The sequence below is a fragment of the Puma concolor genome, chromosome A3 (genome assembly GCF_028749965.1).
Source record: "Puma concolor isolate L17-30 chromosome A3, mPumCon1.1.hap2, whole genome shotgun sequence".
NCBI lineage: Eukaryota > Metazoa > Chordata > Mammalia > Carnivora > Felidae > Puma > Puma concolor.
In genome coordinates this window covers 95,939,592-95,958,456 of record NC_141669.1, presented here as the reverse complement: position 1 = coordinate 95,958,456, position 18,865 = coordinate 95,939,592, and the positions used below count along the sequence as shown (strand labels likewise).

General features: G+C 41.8%; 1 protein-coding gene across 4 annotated transcripts in view; it reads left to right on the top strand.

Annotated features, from left to right (window-relative positions):
- CFAP61 (cilia and flagella associated protein 61) overlaps positions 1-18,090 on the top strand; it is a 287,953-nt gene extending 269,863 nt beyond the window's left edge. For all 4 annotated transcript variants that reach the window (XM_086701573.1, XM_086701575.1, XM_086701572.1 and 1 more), the window contains 2 exons: positions 6,860-6,950; positions 17,651-18,090. In XM_086701573.1, the coding sequence (XP_086557699.1) occupies positions 6,860-6,950; positions 17,651-17,851 (292 nt within the window). In that variant the 3' untranslated portion in view covers positions 17,852-18,090. The remainder of the gene's footprint in view (positions 1-6,859; positions 6,951-17,650) is intronic.
- Positions 18,091-18,865: the final 775 nt, after the last annotated feature.

Here is an 18,865-nt window from a genome sequence, read left to right as displayed (position 1 = left end):
TTTAAAAATTCACAGTATTCATGGAAATAGAAATTTCCCAAAAGCTTATCACTAATGCTGAGTATCCACAGCACTTGGGGTGGTCAGTGAAGACCTGACCACAGCCTTGGCAGGGATTCCAGATGCTCCTCTCCTTTCTATGGAGAAGGAAAACAAACAAACAAACAAACAAAGCACAGATATCTTTCAGTTTGTAAGGAGAAAACTAGACCTAAAACTGTTCATAATGCATAAACTTCTTTCTAACCCCCTTATATCATCTCTGTTTGATCATCATGTTTGACTCCACACATTCTTATCAATTGCAAAATGAGTCTGGTTAAGTTCAGAGCTTTTCTAATTTTAATAATGAAGGCTGTTGTGTGTCTAGAATGATTTAAAGGAGGCCCATAGGGATCTGTACTGTTCTAAACCCCCCTCCTACCTAAACTGGGTCCCAGGAGCTGGTGCAAAAGCTCTCCATAGGAGAGGAGGCAAGGCAGCCTGAGTCTGACCCCTGCCCTCACCTGCAGGTGTCTTCAGGAGCCTGGGCCCCACCTGCTCTTTCAGTCTCCCAGGGGCCAGCCTGTGCCAGATGCTGTGGGGACCCATAGCCCACAGTGTGTATGAGAAAAGGATAAGTGCCCAGTTAGCTTTCCTGCAAGAACTGCCCCCACGCAGTGAAAACAGTGCAGAGAAAGTAAGTGAAAGCCATCAGGCCAGGAGTTAGCTTCAAGGAGAAGGTTCATGTTGGGCTTGAGCATTGGACAGCAGTAGGGAAGACACAGGTGTGGAAAAGGCTCCTCTGGGCTGCAAAAAAATGCACAGAGCCCATCAGGCAGGAAGGGCAAGGTAGAAGGTATCTGGAAGGGGCCAGAGGGGGTGAGAATCTTAGACCCTCCACAGAGAGGAGACAGCAAAGGGAGCATAGGGCAACCGAGGTGCAGTTTGGAGTAGGGAGAGCCTGAACTAGAAACAGACTCTGAGGATGTGCCCTCAAGCTGCCTGTCAGTGGCCCTCCCACTTGCCCTGAGCCTCCCCTCCCCACTCTGAGCATGCAGAGAAGGGACACCCAGAAGCTCTGCAACCCACAGCCAGTTCAGGAAGGGAGTTGACCATGGCTTTGCAGTCCCCGCGCCTCTGAAGCAGTGAGTGTAGGAAATGCTCAGCGGGCTGCACCGCCATTAAGGTTGGCGCTGTCCTTCCCATGAAGGATGGAAAAAGAAATACAATGCAAGCCCATTTCATTTTCTTCCATAATGGGATTGAATTGGCCTACTTTGAATAAAAAACATTGGCACCTGCTGGAAGGAATCAGGTCCAGACTGCCTGCCATTTGGGATGCTTTTGCCCACCTGAGAGAGTCTTGTCTGCCTAGGGTTTGTGAACTAGGATTCTCAGCAACCTTCAACCACGACAGATTGGGTTCTGAAATTCTCAGTGAACAAACCTCACCCCAGCTTTATACATGCATTTTGTTTGGTTTGGTCACTGAGCACATGGATTTTTAGCAAGTAGATTATAATGTCTGCATATGAAAATTTTCCCCTAAAAAGTATAGCCCCCTGCACATTGCAGAAAATAGAAATCCAAATAGCTTTCATCCTAGGCTGATGCTCAAATCCAGGAATTTAGAAAAACAAGTCTTCAAGCCACACAGCCATTGGCCTGAGGGGCAGCTGGCACGTTTGAAAGGCACCATGTTCTGTGATGGGAGACTATTACTTTATTTCTGAGGAAATACTGGACTAGAGGGTTACTAAAAATCTTTATAAAATTGTTACACAGCCCCATTTTCTGTACAAGTCAATTTCCTAAAATGTTACTTTGCTGGGGTCCAGAGAGAGGGAGGGATGGACAGGCAGAGCACAGGGGATTTTTAGGACAGTGAAACTCTCCCACATGAGACTGCAGTGGTGGATGGTAGGGTATATAGTGCATAGAATGTTTGTCACATGACAAATGAACCCCAGTGTAAACTATGGACCTTAGTTCCAAATAATGTATCAATATTGGTTCATCAATTGTAACAAATGTGCTTTACTAATAATGCAAGGTGGGGATGGGAGGAAACGTATGGGAACTCGGTATTTCTGCTCTATTTTTTCTGTACACCTAAATCTGCTCTAAAAATAAAATATACTAATTAAAAAGTTAATTTACCAGAAGGAAACAAGTTTTGGGGGGAACATGGAAGTGAATTACCGACAGGGATACAGCTACTTGGGGATGCTGTGAATGGTAAATGACCAAGGACCATCACCCAGAGTGTGGTTCCTCATCACAGTGCTTGCTGTGAGGTCATTTGGTGAGCCCCTTAAAAATCACCACCAAATTAAGCAGTTTTTATAAGAACTGGGGAAGAACTTGCAAATGAGATTCTTCTCTGGGTAGATTTTTTAGTCCATTTTTTCCCTCCTTACCAAAGGGACCAATTCCTTTCACCACTCACTATCTAAAACACCTTGTCTCTAATGCCTGCCCTACAAAAACAGCAGCTACTTCATCTAACAATGGAGATGTTGCTAATTATCCACCCACTCAAGAGCCTGACCTGAATCCTTTAAACAGAGCAGACCAAGGGCATCTCGGAAACTGCAGATTATCTGCTAGTCATTTTCTTCCTAAATCCTGTTCAGTGCCACACGCCGTCTGATCAGAGTTGCCGTTGGAATATGTGACCTTCTAGTGGGACTTCTGTTTAGGGACTGACTGAGTCTGAACTCCTTCTTGTTTTACCCCTGGCTAAGGGTTTTATGCATATTTAGCCTGATCCGTGTGGCAGGCTGTGAGCAATCTGGTGTTGCAGACAGGTGTGAAGAAGCTCTCTAGGCGGGGTGGGAGCCTACACACTGCTCTCGGTGATGCACCAGCTCTCCCTGCTGTGAGAGCCTTAGCATTCCATGACCCTGGTGTAAGTTGCCCCTAGGGGCCGCCACTGAAGCTGCAATAAAATTGAGAAGGAGCCTTTGGAAGTCAATTTACTCGTTTGGCTTCCAGGGTATTGTGAGAAAGAGAGAGAGAGAGAAAACAAATGGGAGATGGGCAGAGAGCAAGAGGGAGAGAGAGAATCCCAAGCTCTCTCTCTTGCACTGTCAGGCTCTTGTACTGTCAGCACAGAGCCTGACGAGGGGGCTCAGTTTCAGGAACTGTGAGATCATGACCTGAGCCCAAGTCAAGAGTTGGACACTCAGCCAACTAAGCCACCCAGGCACCCCTGAATAGAGTTCTACAAACCTTTCTCTTTTGTATGTAAAAATGGCTGTCACAGATGAAATCCAGGAATATGGGTAACAAATAGTTTGCTACAGAGATTGTTACCTTCTGGAAGAGGGTCTCAAAATGTTTTCCCATAGGAGACAATGTTAGGAAGTGTTAAAGAAATACTATTTCAGGTCTCCCAGATCTTTGGTTTCCAAACTGTTCAATGTATTTTGATGAGAATAGAGGTGGTCAAATACCTAGGTGCTGTTACTGCTGGACACTGCTGTGAGAGGCATGGAGAGTTTCAAAGACAGCAAAAGAAATAATTTGCAAAAACATCCAACTTCTTCTTCGTGCCCCCCTCCCCCACACCCTACCCTAATCCTCCACCCCTGCCAAGCACTCTATAGATGGGCTCAGCAACTATCTTTTCAGAGCATTAAGGGTCACTTGCTTCTCCAGCCATCTGTGTTCAGCTTTGTGGACAGAGGCTGCGGGAATGTGGGTGTTAGATGGTGGGCCAGGGCCCAGGCTGGGCAGGCTGTGGCCTTAGGGAAGTGGGGTTCCCCCACAATTCCCTCTGTGAAGCCAACAATGAGGAGGGCAAGTAGTGAAGGCTGCCTGAACCGTACCTGGGCTGTGGGAACAGGGCCATGCAGGAACCAGGAAAGCAGAGAGAGGATGTACCACCTAGAAGGATATGGTTGTAGGCCCCGGAACCAAGAGGGAGGGCACTCCTGATGGTACTGTGGAAACACACAGGGGGCATCTCAGCAACTGGGGAAAGGAAGCCACAAATTTAAAAGGGCCCACTGGGGGGCGCCTGGGTGGCTCAGTCGGTTAAGACTCCGTTTTCGGGTTAGGTCATAATCTCAGTCTGTGGGTTTGAGCCCATTGTCTGGCACTGTGCTGACAAGCTCAGAGCCTGGAGCCTGTTTTGGATTCTGTGACTCCCTCCCTCTCTACCCCTCTCCTGCTCATGCTTGCTCGCTCTCGCTCTCTCTCTCTCTCCCTCTCTCTCTCTCAAAAATAAAAAAAATAAACATTAAAAATATTTTTAAAAGGGCCCACTGGTTCCTAACTTCAGAATTATGATAGTTTCAAAATTTGCACAGCCACAATTCCCTGAAGCTTTTCTAGAAGCTGTTTTGATCTAAGAGGCAGGGACCATCCTAGCAAAGCCGTGCTTGAGTGTCTGGACATAGGCTGTAATTGATGTTTTGGTCCAAGAAGCTACTCTCTGAGGAGATGTGTCAAAACATCACCCCAAGGTGCTCATCCTTGCCAAGGTGGCCAGCCCTGCACCAGTGCCTTTGCTTAAGGACTTAGATGGATGTTGGATGTTGGCCAGGGTTTGTAGGGGCCCAGAAACCCAGCCAGAATGCCTATCAATTTGGCTCCATTCACTAAGAATTAGGTGGCCTTGAGTAATTTCAGAGGCGAGCAGTCCTCTGACATTTCCGCAAAGTGCCCACCTGACACCCTCAGCCTTGCTTGCTGTGGGGCTTAGCAAGATCATCCTGGAGCTCTGGTTTCACATACAGCTTTCCCAGTCTTCCCAGTGATGCTCTTTTTCATAATGCTTCCTGTCTTGGGGCATTTTGCAGAGTTCTGTCACCAATTTATTTAGCAGCACTTTATTCTATATTAATGAAAGACCAATCCGAGCCAGGCAGAAAGAATGTACACAGTGCAATGTACATTCATTCATTTGTGAAGATTCATAAGATGCCTTTCGCATGCAAGTGCTGAACTGGATCACCATGGAGCGATTACAGTGGTCCCCCTTTCCCCGCTGGAAATATCTCCAAGACCCCCAGTAGATGCCGGAAACCGTGGTTAGTCCTGAGCCCTATATGTTTTCTTCAGCGCATACACACCTACGATAAAGTTTAATTTGCAAATTAGGCACTTTAATAGATTAGCAACAATAACATAATAGAACAGTTATAGTCATACACTTAATGAAAGTTATATGAATGTGGTCTCTGTCAAAATACCTTATCACACAGTAGTCACCCTTCCTCTTGTGATGACGTGAGCTGATAAACTGCCCACATGATGAGACGAAGTGAGGTGAATGACATAGGCACTATGATGTAGTGTGAGGCTCCTACTGACCTTCTGACAGTATGTCAGGAGGAGGGTCACCTGCTCCGGAGTACGGTTGACTGCGGGTGACTGAAATGCAGAAAGTGAAATCATGGAGACAGAGGACTGCTGTACACAACAGCTCTGACTGGGCTGCTGCCTCCAGGAGCATCTTTCCCACCCATCGCCTTCCTGACCTCACCTCCCTACCAATCCCTGCTCTTATCTCCACTCTGCCTCACAGAGTGCTCTTAGCACACTCCTGGCTCCAGGTGTTCACATCTGCTGTTCCCTCTCTCTAGAGGGCTCTTCCCCCAGATCTCCACATGGCTCTCTCTCCCTGCCCTCAAGCCTTTACTCCCTGAGCTTTTCTTTGGCCTCCCCTATCCTTGCCTGCCTTGTGTTTTCTCCTAAGCAGTTCTCATCATCCAACAGGCCTTATGTTTACTTATTTGTCACTTGAATATAAGCTTCACAGTGGCAGGGTTGATGGTCTATTTTGGTCCTTGCTGTTTCCCCTGTGCCCAGAATACTGCTGGGTGCATAATAGATGTTCCATAAATATTAGTGGAATTCATAGTTGAATGGAAAATAGGTAATTAAGCATGAAACTAGGTCATATTCTGGTCAAGCAAATAGGTGATAGGTAATAAGTGATATAGCTGAGTGCCATGCTGATTGTAGCACAGACTCTTATCATTATACTTGTCCTTTAAGGCCTCAGTCGTCCCTGGGTCTCGTCACTTCCTTCCCTAAGAATTAACTTCAGGTCTGGGAAAACAGAAGGTGCTCGTCTGCACGTGGGCACCAGGTTTTTCTTCCCTGGTGCACACACATGGCATCCATTAGCAGTAATGGGAACAACAAACTCACATCCAGAGAACAGTGAAACCCACGTGATCAACGTGTCTCCAGCGTGAAAGAAGTGATGTTTCCCATCCCAAGACACTTAGCATTAAAATAAAATCAGAGTTAAAGTAACAGTAAATGGTCTTGGTTCTCCAAGAATGCATCACAAAGCATTTACTCCAATGGTTTTCAGTGAAAAGTTAGCCAATATAAACACCGAAAGAGCTGCTCTCCTAAAAGATGTTCAATTAAGCATCAGTGCAATTGTATGGAGACTATGTTGCAACACCACCGAGGTGGCCTGTTTTTCTGGTCATTATTAATCCAGAAACCTTAATGATGAACAACATTTGTGTTATTGTCTACCCAAATGTAATTTGTTTATGCAGCAGTTCAGTTAATCCTGCAATCTGTTTTTCTCAAATGAGGGCAGATAATGGAGACACCGTTCTTTACAAGTCTTCAGGCTTTTAAATTCTGATAAAATCAGGATTCTTCACTGGGTCTTGCCCCAGCTCTGAATTAAACCACTTTAAATGTAATTATGGAACCTGGCCTTACATCAGGAACATCCATTTAAAAAATTGATTGGCCAGGCTGTTCCACGAGGCATTTTATGAGCAAACGCTTGCAAAGGGGCCAGAACTGTAATTTATAAAGGCAAAAAGCAGGTAAATACTTTATTAGTGGTAATGAGAGCGTTTCCAGCTAACTGAATCTTTTCTTTCCTCACTAGCTACTTCATGGAGCCATGGTGCATGGCCCTGTTTCACGATCGTTTTATTGATCTAAGGAAAGAGTTACGCCAGATCTTGACCTCCAAGGAGGTAAGAGTGATTAATAGATATGTGAGTTATTTCTTGCAGATTACAAGCACTTAGTAGTTGTTGGTCATTTAGACTTTTCTCTACATTCCCCCTTTTGGTTTTACTTACAACTGTACTTCTTATAAACAAGATTTGGAGTATGTGAACATAGACAGTGATATTTCAGGAAAAGTGGATTATTTAAATCCTTTTATGAGAGGCAGATTTCTTTTTCCTTTTTACAAGTAACTGTATTTTCATGATCAGTTAACAGGGATGTTGACTGGGAACCGAATCTGAGTTTTTTCGACTTGCTCTCAAGAATGGACATTGCATGCCTTTAGTTTCTGCCCTATTGCCCACCATTTGCTAGATATTTGTGTGTCTGTGTGTTATTATGAAAATGTAAAGGGAAGGTGTAAGATGCCCAGACACACCCCTTTTATAACCCAAACTGCTTTCTCAAAGTGATAGGGAATTAACTGGAAGGATACATTTCCCAAAGACTCCATGCTCAGCAAGAAATTTGACTCTGCAGTGTAAGTAGTGAAATATTCGTGAAGCTTTAAATTAAATTCTTTCTTGCAACACTAGACTCCTTAATGAAGCTGTGGAGAGTTAGTGTCTGTGCTCACAAAGTAGTCAGATATCCATCGCAGACTCTCCCTTGCTCCACTCAGATAAGGGCTGGCCCAGTGGGCACAGCTTAGTTTTCCACCATGTTTTATTGTCTAAAAGGGCAAGTACTGTGTCTCTGTGATCACTTCCACTTGAGAGCACCTGTGACCCTCAAAGGTTCCTGTGGTGTGGGCTCCATATTGGGCAGCATAGATACAGATCACACACTGAGTCCGTACTGCCTGCACCGCCTTGCATGTGTCAAGTGGGAAAGGCCACAGGAAGAAGTGCTGCATGCAGTGGTGTCTGCCTCTAGCTCAGATCCTTGTAGAACAGGGACTACCTGTTCCCAACTCAGTGAGCTGTGGGAGGAGTGAAGGAGGGGATATGTGCAAGTACACAGCACAGAAGAATGGCTCCCAGTAAGTGCCAGCCCCCACAGGTAATGGTGGTGGGGACAGGCAGACAGTGGAAGTGGTACTCATATAAGCAGATATGCAGGAGTTCATTTGAGAGCCTGGTAATAGGAAAATAAAGAGGATAGCCTTCACTAAAGAATGATGGTAATTCCTTTTCTCAAATATTGAGATTAAGTAGCCCATTTCATTTTACTTTCCAGATTGTCTATAGGAAAGTACAGCAGTCCAGTCCCATTGACTATGATATCCTATAGCTCAGCATATCAGTTTTCCTCTACTTCCACATGGAGAGAAAGGAATAAAAGACTATTATTTATGACTGTTATTGTAAGTCATCTCAAATCTATGTATCACTTATTTTAAAAACAAACCCGTTGTAAGATTTCACGAGTCTTGCATGGAAGTAAAGAGGAACAGATTATAAATCCACTGACACTGTGTTTAGCTTAACCAAAGAGTCACTGACCAAAATGAAAATTTATATAGTCAAGATTATTCTTCAAAAATGTAACAATTATAGATATATGCACCAAGCAACAAAACCCCTATATATATATATACATATATATATATATATATGTATATATATATATATACACACACACACACACACACACACACACACATACACACGAGGCAAAAGTTGATAGCATTAAAGGAAGAGATGGTTCTAAAATAAGAGCTGGGGAATTCAATATTTCACTTTCAGTAATGGATAGAACAACCAGGTAAGGAAATAGGGGACTTGAACAACAGGATTTCAGTACCCCACTTACAGCAATGGACAGATCAGCTAATCAGAAAATCAACAAGAAAACAATGGCTTTGAATGACACACTGGACCAGATGGACTTAACAGATATATTCAGAACATTTCATCCTAAAGCAGCAGAATATACACTCTTCTCCATGGAACGTTCTCCAGAATAGACCACATACTGGAACACAAATCCGCCCTCAACAAGTACAAAAAGATTGAGATCATACCGTGCATATTTTCAGACCATAATGCTGTGAAACTCGAAATCAACCACAAGAAAAAAATTTAGAAAGATAACAAATACTTGGAGACTGAGGAACATCCTACTAAAGAATGAATGGGCTAACCAAGCAGTTAAAGAGGAAACTACAAAGTATATGGAAGCCAATGAAAATGGCCACAACCCAAAACCTCTGGGACACAGCAAAGGCGGTGATAAGAGGAAAATATATAGCAATCCAGGCCTCCCTAAAGAAGGATGAAAGGTCTCAAATACACAGCCTAACCTTACGCCTTAAAGAGCGGGAAAAAGAACAGCAAATAAAACCCAAAACCAGCAGATGACAGGAAATAATAAAGATTAGAGCAGAAAATGCTATCAAAGCCAAAAAAACCAGTAGAACAGATCAATGAAACCGGAAGCTGGTTTTTTGCAAGAATTAAAAAAATTGATAAACCACTAGCCAGTTTGATCAAAAAGAAAAAGGAAAGGGCCTTAATAAAATCAAGAATGGAAGAGGAGAGATCACAACCAACACACCAGAAATAAAAACAATAATAAGAGAATATTATGAGCAATTATATGCCAATAAAATGGGCAATCTGGAAGAAATGGACAAATTCCTAGAAACATATACACTACCAAAACTGAAACAGGAAGAAATAGAACATTTGAACAGATCCATAACCAGTAAAGAAATCGAATTAGTATTCAAAAATCTCCCAAAAAAACAAGAGTCCAGGATCAGATGGCTTCCCAGGGGAATTCTACCAAACATTTAAGGAAGAGTTAACACCTATTTTCTTAAAACTGTTCCAAAAAATAGAAATGGAAGGAAAACTTCCAAACTGTTTCTATGAAGCCAGCATTACCTTGGTTCCAAAACCAGACAAAGACGCCACTAAAAAAGGAGAACTATAGACCAGTTTCCCTGATGAACATGGATGCAAAAATCCTCAACAAGCTATTAGCCAACCGGATCCAACAATACATTAAAAAAATTATTCACCATGACCAAATGGGATTTATACCTGGGATGCAGGGCTGGTTCAATATCTGCAAAACAATCAATGTGATCCATCACATCAATAAAAGAAAGGACAAGAACCCTATGATCCTCTCAATAGATGCAGAGAAAGCATTTGACAAAATACAACATACTTTCTTGGTAAAAACCCTCGAGAAAGTAGGAATAGAAGGATCATACCTCAAGATCATAAAAGCCATATACAAAAGACCCAACACTAATATCATCCTCAATGGGGAAAAACTGAGAGCTTTTCCCCTAAGGTCAGGAACAAGACAGGGATGTCCACTCTCACCACTGTTATTTAACATAGTATTGGCAGTCTTAGCCTCAGCAATCAGACAACACAAAGAAATAAAAGGCATCCAAATCGGCCAGGAGGAGGTCAAACTTTCACTCTTTGCAGATGACATGATACTCTATATGGAAAACCCTAAAGATTCCACCAAAAAACTGCTAGAACTGATTCATGAATTCAGCAAAATTTCAGGATATAAAATCAATGCACAGAAATCAGTTACATTCTTATACACCAACAAGGAAGAGACAGAAAGAGAAATCAAGGAATTGATCCCATATACAATTGCGCCAAAAACCATAAAATACCTAGGAATAAATCTAACCAAAGAGGTGAAAAATCTATACACTGAAAACTATAGAAAGCTTATGAAAGAAATTGAAGACACACACACACACACACACACACACACACACAAGGAAAAAGATTCCATGCTCCTGGATAGGAAGAACAACTATTGCTAAAATGTCAATACTACCCAAAGCAATCTACATATTCAATGCAATCCCTATCAAAATAACACCAGCATTCTTCACAGAGCTAGAACAAACAATCCTAAAATTTTTATGGAACCAGAAAAGACCCCGAATAGCCAAAGCAATCTGGAAAAAGAAATCCAAAGCAAGAGGCATCACAATTCCAGACTTCACGCTGTATTACAAAGCTATAATCATCAAGACAGTATAGTACTGGCACAAGAACAGACACTCAGATCAATGGCACAGAATAGAGAACCCAGAAATGGACCCACAAATGTATGGCCAACTAATATTTGACAAAGCAGGAAAGAATATCCAGTGAAATAAAGACAGTCTCTTCAGCAAGTGGTGCTGGGAAAACTGGACAGCGACATGCAGAAAAATGAACCTGGACCACTTTATTACACCAGGCACAAAAATAAACTCAAAATGGATGAAAGACCTAAATGTAAGATAGGGAGCCATCAAGATCCTCGAGGAGAAAGGAAGCAAAAACCTCTTTGATCTTGGCCGCAGCAACTTCTTACTCAACACGTCTCCAGAGGCAAGAGAAAAAAGCAAAAATGAACTATTGGGACCTCATCAAAATAAAAAGCTTCTGCACAGTGAAGGAAACAATCAGAAAAACTAAAAGGCAACTGATGGAATGGGAGAAGATATTTGCAAATGACATATCGGATAAAGGGTTAGTATCCAAAATCTTTAAAGAATTTCTCAAACTCAACACCCAAAAAACAAATAATCCAGTGAAGAAATGGGCAAAAGACATGAATAGACACTTCCCCAAAGAAGACATCCAAATGGCCAACAGACACATGAAAAAATGCTCAACATCACTCATCATCAGGGAAATACAAATCAAAACCACAATGAGATACCACCTCACACCTGTCAGAATGGCTAACATTAGCAACTCGGGCAACAACAGATGTTGGTGAGGATGCGGAGAAAGAGGATCTCTTTTGCGTTGTTGGTGGGAATGCAAGCTGGCACAACCACTCTGGAAAACAGTATGGAGGTTCCTCAAAAAACTAAAAATAGAACTACCCTACAACCCAGCAATTGCACTACTAGGCATTTATCCAAGGGATACAGGTATGCTGTTTCGAAGGGACACATGCACCCCCATGTTTATTTTTTTTTTTTTTTTTTTTTTTTTATTTATATATGAAATTTATTGTCAAATTGGTTTCCATACAACACCCAGTGCTCATCCCAAAAGGTGCCCTCCTCAGTACCCATCACCCACCCTCTCCTCCCTCCCACCCCCCATCAACCCTTAGTTTGTTCTCAGTTCTCAACAGTCTCTTATGCTTTGGCTCTCTCCCACTCTAACCTCTTTTTTTTTTTTTTTTTTTTTTTTTTTGTTCCCCTCCCCCATGGGTTTCTCTTAAGTTTCTCAGGATCCACATAAGAGTGAAACCATATGGTATCTGTCTTTCTCTGTATGGCTTATTTCACTTAGCATCACACTCTCCAGTTCCATCCACGTTGCTACAAAAGGCCATATTTCATTTTTTCTCATTGCCACGTAGTACTCCATTGTGTATATAAACCACAATTTCTTTATCCATTCATCAGTTGATGGACATTTAGGCTCTTTCCATAATTTGGCTATTGTTGAGAGTGCTGCTATGAACATTGGGGTACAAGTGCCCCTATGCATCAGTACTCCTGTGTCCCTTGGATAAATTCCTAGCAGTGCTATTGCTGGGTCATAGGGTAGGTCTATTTTTAATTTTCTGAGGAACCTCCACACTGCTTTCCAGAGCGGCTGCACCAATTTGCATTCCCACCAACAGTGCAAGAGGGTTCCCGTTTCTCCACATCCTCTCCAGCATCTATAGTCTCCTGATTTGTTCATTTTGGCCACTCTGACTGGCGTGAGGTGATATCTGAGTGTGGTTTTGATTTGTATTTCCCTGATAAGGAGCGACGCTGAACATCTTTTCATGTGCCTGTTGGCCATCTGGATGTCTTCTTTAGAGAAGTGTCTATTCATGTTTTCTGCCCATTTCTTCACTGGGTTATTTGCTTTTCGGGTGTGGAGTTTGGTGAGCTCTTTATAGATTTTGGATACTAGCCCTTTGTCCGATATGTCATTTGCAAATATCTTTTCCCATTCCGTTGGTTGCCTTTTAGTTTTGTTGGTTGTTTCCTTTGCTGTGCAGAAGCTTTTTATCTTCATAAGGTCCCAGGAATTCACTTTTGCTTTTAATTCCCTTGCCTTTGGGGATGTGTCGAGTAAGAGATTGCTACGGCTGAGGTCAGAGAGGTCTTTTCCTGCTTTCTCCTCTAAGGTTTTGATGGTTTCCTGTCTCACATTCAGGTCCTTTATCCATTTTGAGTTTATTTTTGTGAATGGTGTGAGAAAGTGGTCTAGTTTCAACCTTCTGCATGTTGCTGTCCAGTTCTCCCAGCACCATTTGTTAAAGAGACTGTCTTTTTTCCATTGGATGTTCTTTCCTGCTTTGTCAAAGATGAGTTGGCCGTACGTTTGTGGGTCTAGTTCCGGGGTTTCTATTCTATTCCATTGGTCTATGTGTCTGTTTTGGTGCCAATACCATGCTGTCTTGATGATGACAGCTTTGTAGTAGAGGCTAAAGTCTGGGATTGTGATGCCTCCTGCTTTGGTCTTCTTCTTCAAAATTACTTTGGCTATTCGGGGCCTTTTGTGGTTCCATATGAATTTTAGGATTGCTTGTTCTAGTTTCGAGAAGAATGCTGGTGCAATTTTGATTGGGATTGCATTGAATGTGTAGATAGCTTTGGGTAGTATTGACATTTTGACAATATTTATTCTTCCAATCCATGAGCAGGGAATGTCTTTCCATTTCTTTAAATCTTCTTCAATTACCTTCATAAGCTTTCTATAGTTTTCAGCATACAGATCCTTTACATCTTTGGTTAGATTGATTCCTAGGTATTTTATGCTTCTTGGTGCAATTGTGAATGGGATCAGTTTCTTTATTTGTCTTTCTGTTGCTTCATTGTTAGTGTATAAGAATGCAACTGATTTCTGTACATTGATTTTGTATCCTGCAACTTTGCTGAATTCATGTATCAGTTCTAGCAGACTTTTGGTGGAGTCTATCGGATTTTCCATGTATAATATCATGTCATCTGCAAAGAGCGAAAGCTTGACTTCATCTTTGCCAATTTTGACGCCTTTGATTTCCTTCTGTTGTCTGATTGCTGATGCTAGAACTTCCAGCACTATGTTAAACAACAGCGGTGAGAGTGGGCATCCCTGTCGTGTTCCTGATCTCAGGGAAAAAGCTCTCAGTTTTTCCCCGTTGAGGATGATGTTAGCTGTGGGCTTTTCATAAATGGCTTTTATGATCTTTAAGTATGTTCCTTCTATCCCGACTTTCTCAAGAGTTTTTATTAAGAAAGGGTGCTGGATTTTGTCAAAGGCCTTTTCTGCATCGATTGACAAGATCATATGGTTCTTCTCTTTTTTTTTGTTAATGTGATGTATCACGTTGATTGATTTGCGAATGTTGAACCAGCCCTGCATCCCAGGAATGAATCCCACTTGATCATGGGCACCCCCATGTTTATAGCAACACTATCAACAATAGCCAAGGTATGGAAAGAGCCCAAATGTCCATCGATGGATGAATGGATAAAGAAGATGTCATGTATATATACACAATGGAGTATTACTCGGCAATCAAAAAGAATGAAATCTTGCCATTTACAACTACATGGATGGAACTAGAGGGTATTATGCTAAGCGGAATTAGTCAGAGAAAGACAAATACCATATGACTTCACTCATATGAGGACTTTAAGACACAGAACAGATGAACATAAGGAAAGGGAAGCAAAAGTAATATAAAAACAGGGAGGGGAACAAAACATAAGAGACTCTTAAATATGGAGAACAGAGGGTTACTGGAGGGGTTGTGGGAGGGGAGATGGGCTAAATGGGTAAGGGGCATTAAGGAATCTACCCCTGAAATCTTTGTTGCACTATATGCTAACTAGCTTGGATGTAAATTTTTAAAAAATTAAAATAAAAAAATGTTTTAAGAAAAACTTTTCCATTTACAATAACATCCAAAAGAATAAAATACTTGGGAATAAATTTAAGTGGGCGGTGTAAGATTTGTATACTGAAAACCTCAAAACATTTCTGAAAGAAGCTAAAGCAGACCTAAATAAATGGAAAGCCATTTGTGTTCATGGACTGGAGACTGAATATAATTAAGATGGCAGCACTCCCCAAAGCCATGTACAAATTTAATGTAATCCTATCAAAATCCCATTGGCATCTTCTGCAGAAATGGAGAAATTCATAGGAAAATGCAAGAGACTCTAAATAGCCAAAACAATCTTGAGAATAAAAAATAGTTGAATGACTTACACTTTGCAGCTTGAGAACTTACTACAGATCAGCAGTAACCAGGACAGCATGGTACTTGCATAAGGATAGATCCAGAGATCAATGGAATAAAATTGATAATCCAGAAGTAAAAAACATTTGCATGGAAAGATTTATGTCATTCATCTTTAGGGAAATGCATAACAGAACTACAATGAGATACTACTTCACACCCACTAGAGTGGCTATAGTAGAAAGAAAAAAAAAGTAACAAGTATTGGCAATAGATGGTCACACTGAAGGGGAGCTGATCACACTGAGGGACAGATGGTCACATGGGGAAAGATGGTTACCCTGAGGTGGAGCTGGTCACACTGAGAAGGGAGATGGTCACATGGGGGAAGACGGTCACACTGAGGGGCAGATGGTCACATGGGAGGGAGATGGTCATACAGAGAGGACACACTGTGAGAGGCAAATGCACAAAAATCTGTTTACAGTCTAGAGCGGTATTTGTCTTAGGTAAACTTAAAAGCTCCATTTTGTGATTTTACAGTATTTACAGCACTGTCAGAACAGCACCATACACCATTCTAAAATTTTTGTAAAGTTGTTGTTTTTGTTTGCTACGATTCTCCTGAAAAACTAAGGAAGAAAGAACACACCTTGTGTGTGTTGTGGAAGATATGTTGGGGACATGCTGGCAGCACCTCTAATATTTCATCCTGGGCGTCAGGTGCCTTTTTCTGTCACTGTTTCGTTGAGCTGATTTAAATCCAAAGTCCAGTGAGCCTCACTGACTGTTCTCTGAAGTGATGTGTGTGTAATCTCCAGGACTTCTGTCAGTGTCTCACTGACAGAACCAAATAATTCTGTTATGCTTCCATATAGTTTGAACCTATTTTCCCATCTGTAAAATTCTGACTGTTAATAAATTAATGATCTGCAAGTCGCCTACTTTTTTTCTGTTGAAAATAAAAATTATTGGAAGTTCAAGGAAATATAGCACCAAAGTCCCCGTGAGTCTGCTGTTAGGGTCATTTGGAATTATTGTGGTATTCAGAACGTACACAGCTCAAACCTTGGTGGAGTGCATTGTAGAACAACTTCCTATCGATGGGCAGATACGTGATGGAGCAAATAGGGTAAACCTCAACCGTAGAATCTAGCCATGTGTGTGTGCTGGTGCTAAATGTACAATTCAGCCAACTTGCCTCTATGTTTGAGTATTTTTATAATAAAATGTTGGAAAATTCCCTACTATATTTTAGATATGCACGGCATGTGATTATCAACATTAAATAACTTTATTCTCTCTGAGCCTTGTCTTTAAAGATGTCAACAAAATTTGAATTTACATATATACATATATAACACCCAGTGCTCATCCCAACAAGTGCACTCCTTAATGCCCATCACCCGTTTAGCCCATCCCCACACCCACCACCCCTCCAGCAACCCCCAGTTTGTTCTCTGTATTTAAGAGTCTCTTATGGTTTGCCTCCCTCTCTCTTTTTATATTATAAAATCCTATTTCTTGAGAGAGGACTATAACCATGTAAAGTAAACCATCTAGAAGTTTTCATGTAAAAATGCTTAATCACTTCCTTTCTTATTTTTATTTTTATTTTTTTTTTTCAACGCTTATTTATTTTTGGGACAGAGAGAGACAGAGCATGAACGGGGGAGGGGCAGAGAGAGAGGGAGACACAGAATCGGAAACAGGCTCCAGGCTCTGAGCCATCAGCCCAGAGCCTGACGCGGGGCTCGAACTCACGGACCGCGAGATCGTGACCTGGCTGAAGTCGGACGCTTAACCGACTGCGCCACCCAGGCGCCCCTCCTTTCTTATTTTTAAAACAAGTGTGATCTGCAGATAACTTTTATCTGAATATTAAGAACTTAAAGTTACTATTCTTGCTGAACCTTGAGGACATTATTCCAAGTCAAGTAAGCCAGCCTCAAGAAGACAAATAGTGTTTGATCCCACTTACATGAAGTACCCAGAGTAGTCAGAGTCACAGATAGAAAGTAGAACGGTGGCTGCCAGGGGCTGGTGGAGGCAGAATGGGGAGTTAGTGTTTAATGAATACAGAGTTTCAGTTTGGGAGAATGAGAAAGTCCTGAACATGGCTAGGGGATGGCTGCCCAACAATGTGGATGTCCTCATTAAAACAGGAGCGCCTGGGTGGTTCAGTCGGTTAAGCGGCCAACTTCAGCTCAGGTCATGATCTCACAGTTTGTGAGTTCTAGCCCCATGTCAGGCTCTGTGCTGACAGCTCAGAGGCTGCAGCCTGCTTCAGATTCTGTGTCTCCCTCTCTCTCTGTCCCTCTCCCATTCACCCTCTGTCTCTCTGTCTCTCTCAAATATAAATAAATATTTTAAAAGTTTTAAATGGTTGAAACAGTAAATCTTATGTATATTTTGCCATGATTAAAAATAATTTTTGAAAAGTTAGGGGACAAGAACAAGCACCCTTGAGAAGGTGATCACTCTTTTTCATTTTAGTGAAACTGCCCTCTTATTGTCCAAGTAATTTCCATATCTGGCCACTTCCTCTATTTTCCAGGAGGAAGACCTTCCTTCCATAGAACAGTTAGCCCATCAGATAGAAGATGAAGAAATTAACCTGAAGGAGAAGCCCAGGAAATACCTCAAAAGAGTTTTCCAGGAAACTATCTACAAGGGGCTGGTGGAGAAGAGCATCCTTGACTACCTGCAGTATAATCACTACCACCTGCCCATGTATGCGTGGCCGGGCATCATTTAGTGCATGGCCATACCCTCCACTTTGTTTTCACACATGTAGTTTCTGGAAGCGCTGAGTATAAATGGGAAACCTCTCTGAAACCTGGCTTTACAACCAAGCTTATGCCTGTAGTTTTCTATGGTTCCAGTAGGTGGCGCACGGCCATGGGTCTCTATTCTGGAAGTTTTTGAACACCAGGCATGTTCCAGGGCAGAATAATCCATTTCAGCAATAAAATGGGATGTACTGTATTAAACTTGTCTTTATGTTGGGTGTGATTCTGATATATTTCCTGAAGTGCCCTGCTGCCGTTAGTTCTTCACCTGTTTACCCAGTAATACTCCTGGGCAATAAAAAAGAAAAGCATGTGCCCAGAATGGAAAATAGGCAAAACTGATGATGAGAAATTAGCTCTATAATCCAACATCACAAGAACTGACCGCGCAGGCAAGTTTATGTGAACTTTGAAATGAGTCAGCTGCTATCAAAATTTCTGTACCTCAATATTGTGAGAAAAATTCAAGGATCAACACACAGGCTCACACGCAGGTTTTAGATTAGAAAATAGTAGTGCAAAATCAGTCTAGTTCATTTCTTTTGCCCCTTAGCACTGTTGCTTTGCACCAGGGCCTCTGGTACATGTCACCTGTAATGTGGGTCCGAATCTCTCTATAAGATATATATAGCAAATTTCATGCCTACTAGAAAACATATGGATGCAGGAACAACAATAGTTTTCATTTATTTGGATATCTTTTAATAGATAGTGTGACACAATTCATGACTGAATTTTTGATCAACAGGCTTTAAAATTGTTTTTCATGGACACATTTCCAGTTTTTCATTTTTTAAAATTTATGTTAACATTTAGCACAAGTTGACACCCTCACCAAGGTCACACAGCTCTCAGGAGGAGAAGTCATGGTTGGCATTACAGAATTGTGTACCCATTATCAAACTGATATCTCTCAAAAAGAAAACTGTTCCAGAACACTAGATTCTTGATTTTTCTGAGGCAGGCAAAAGCAAGCAATA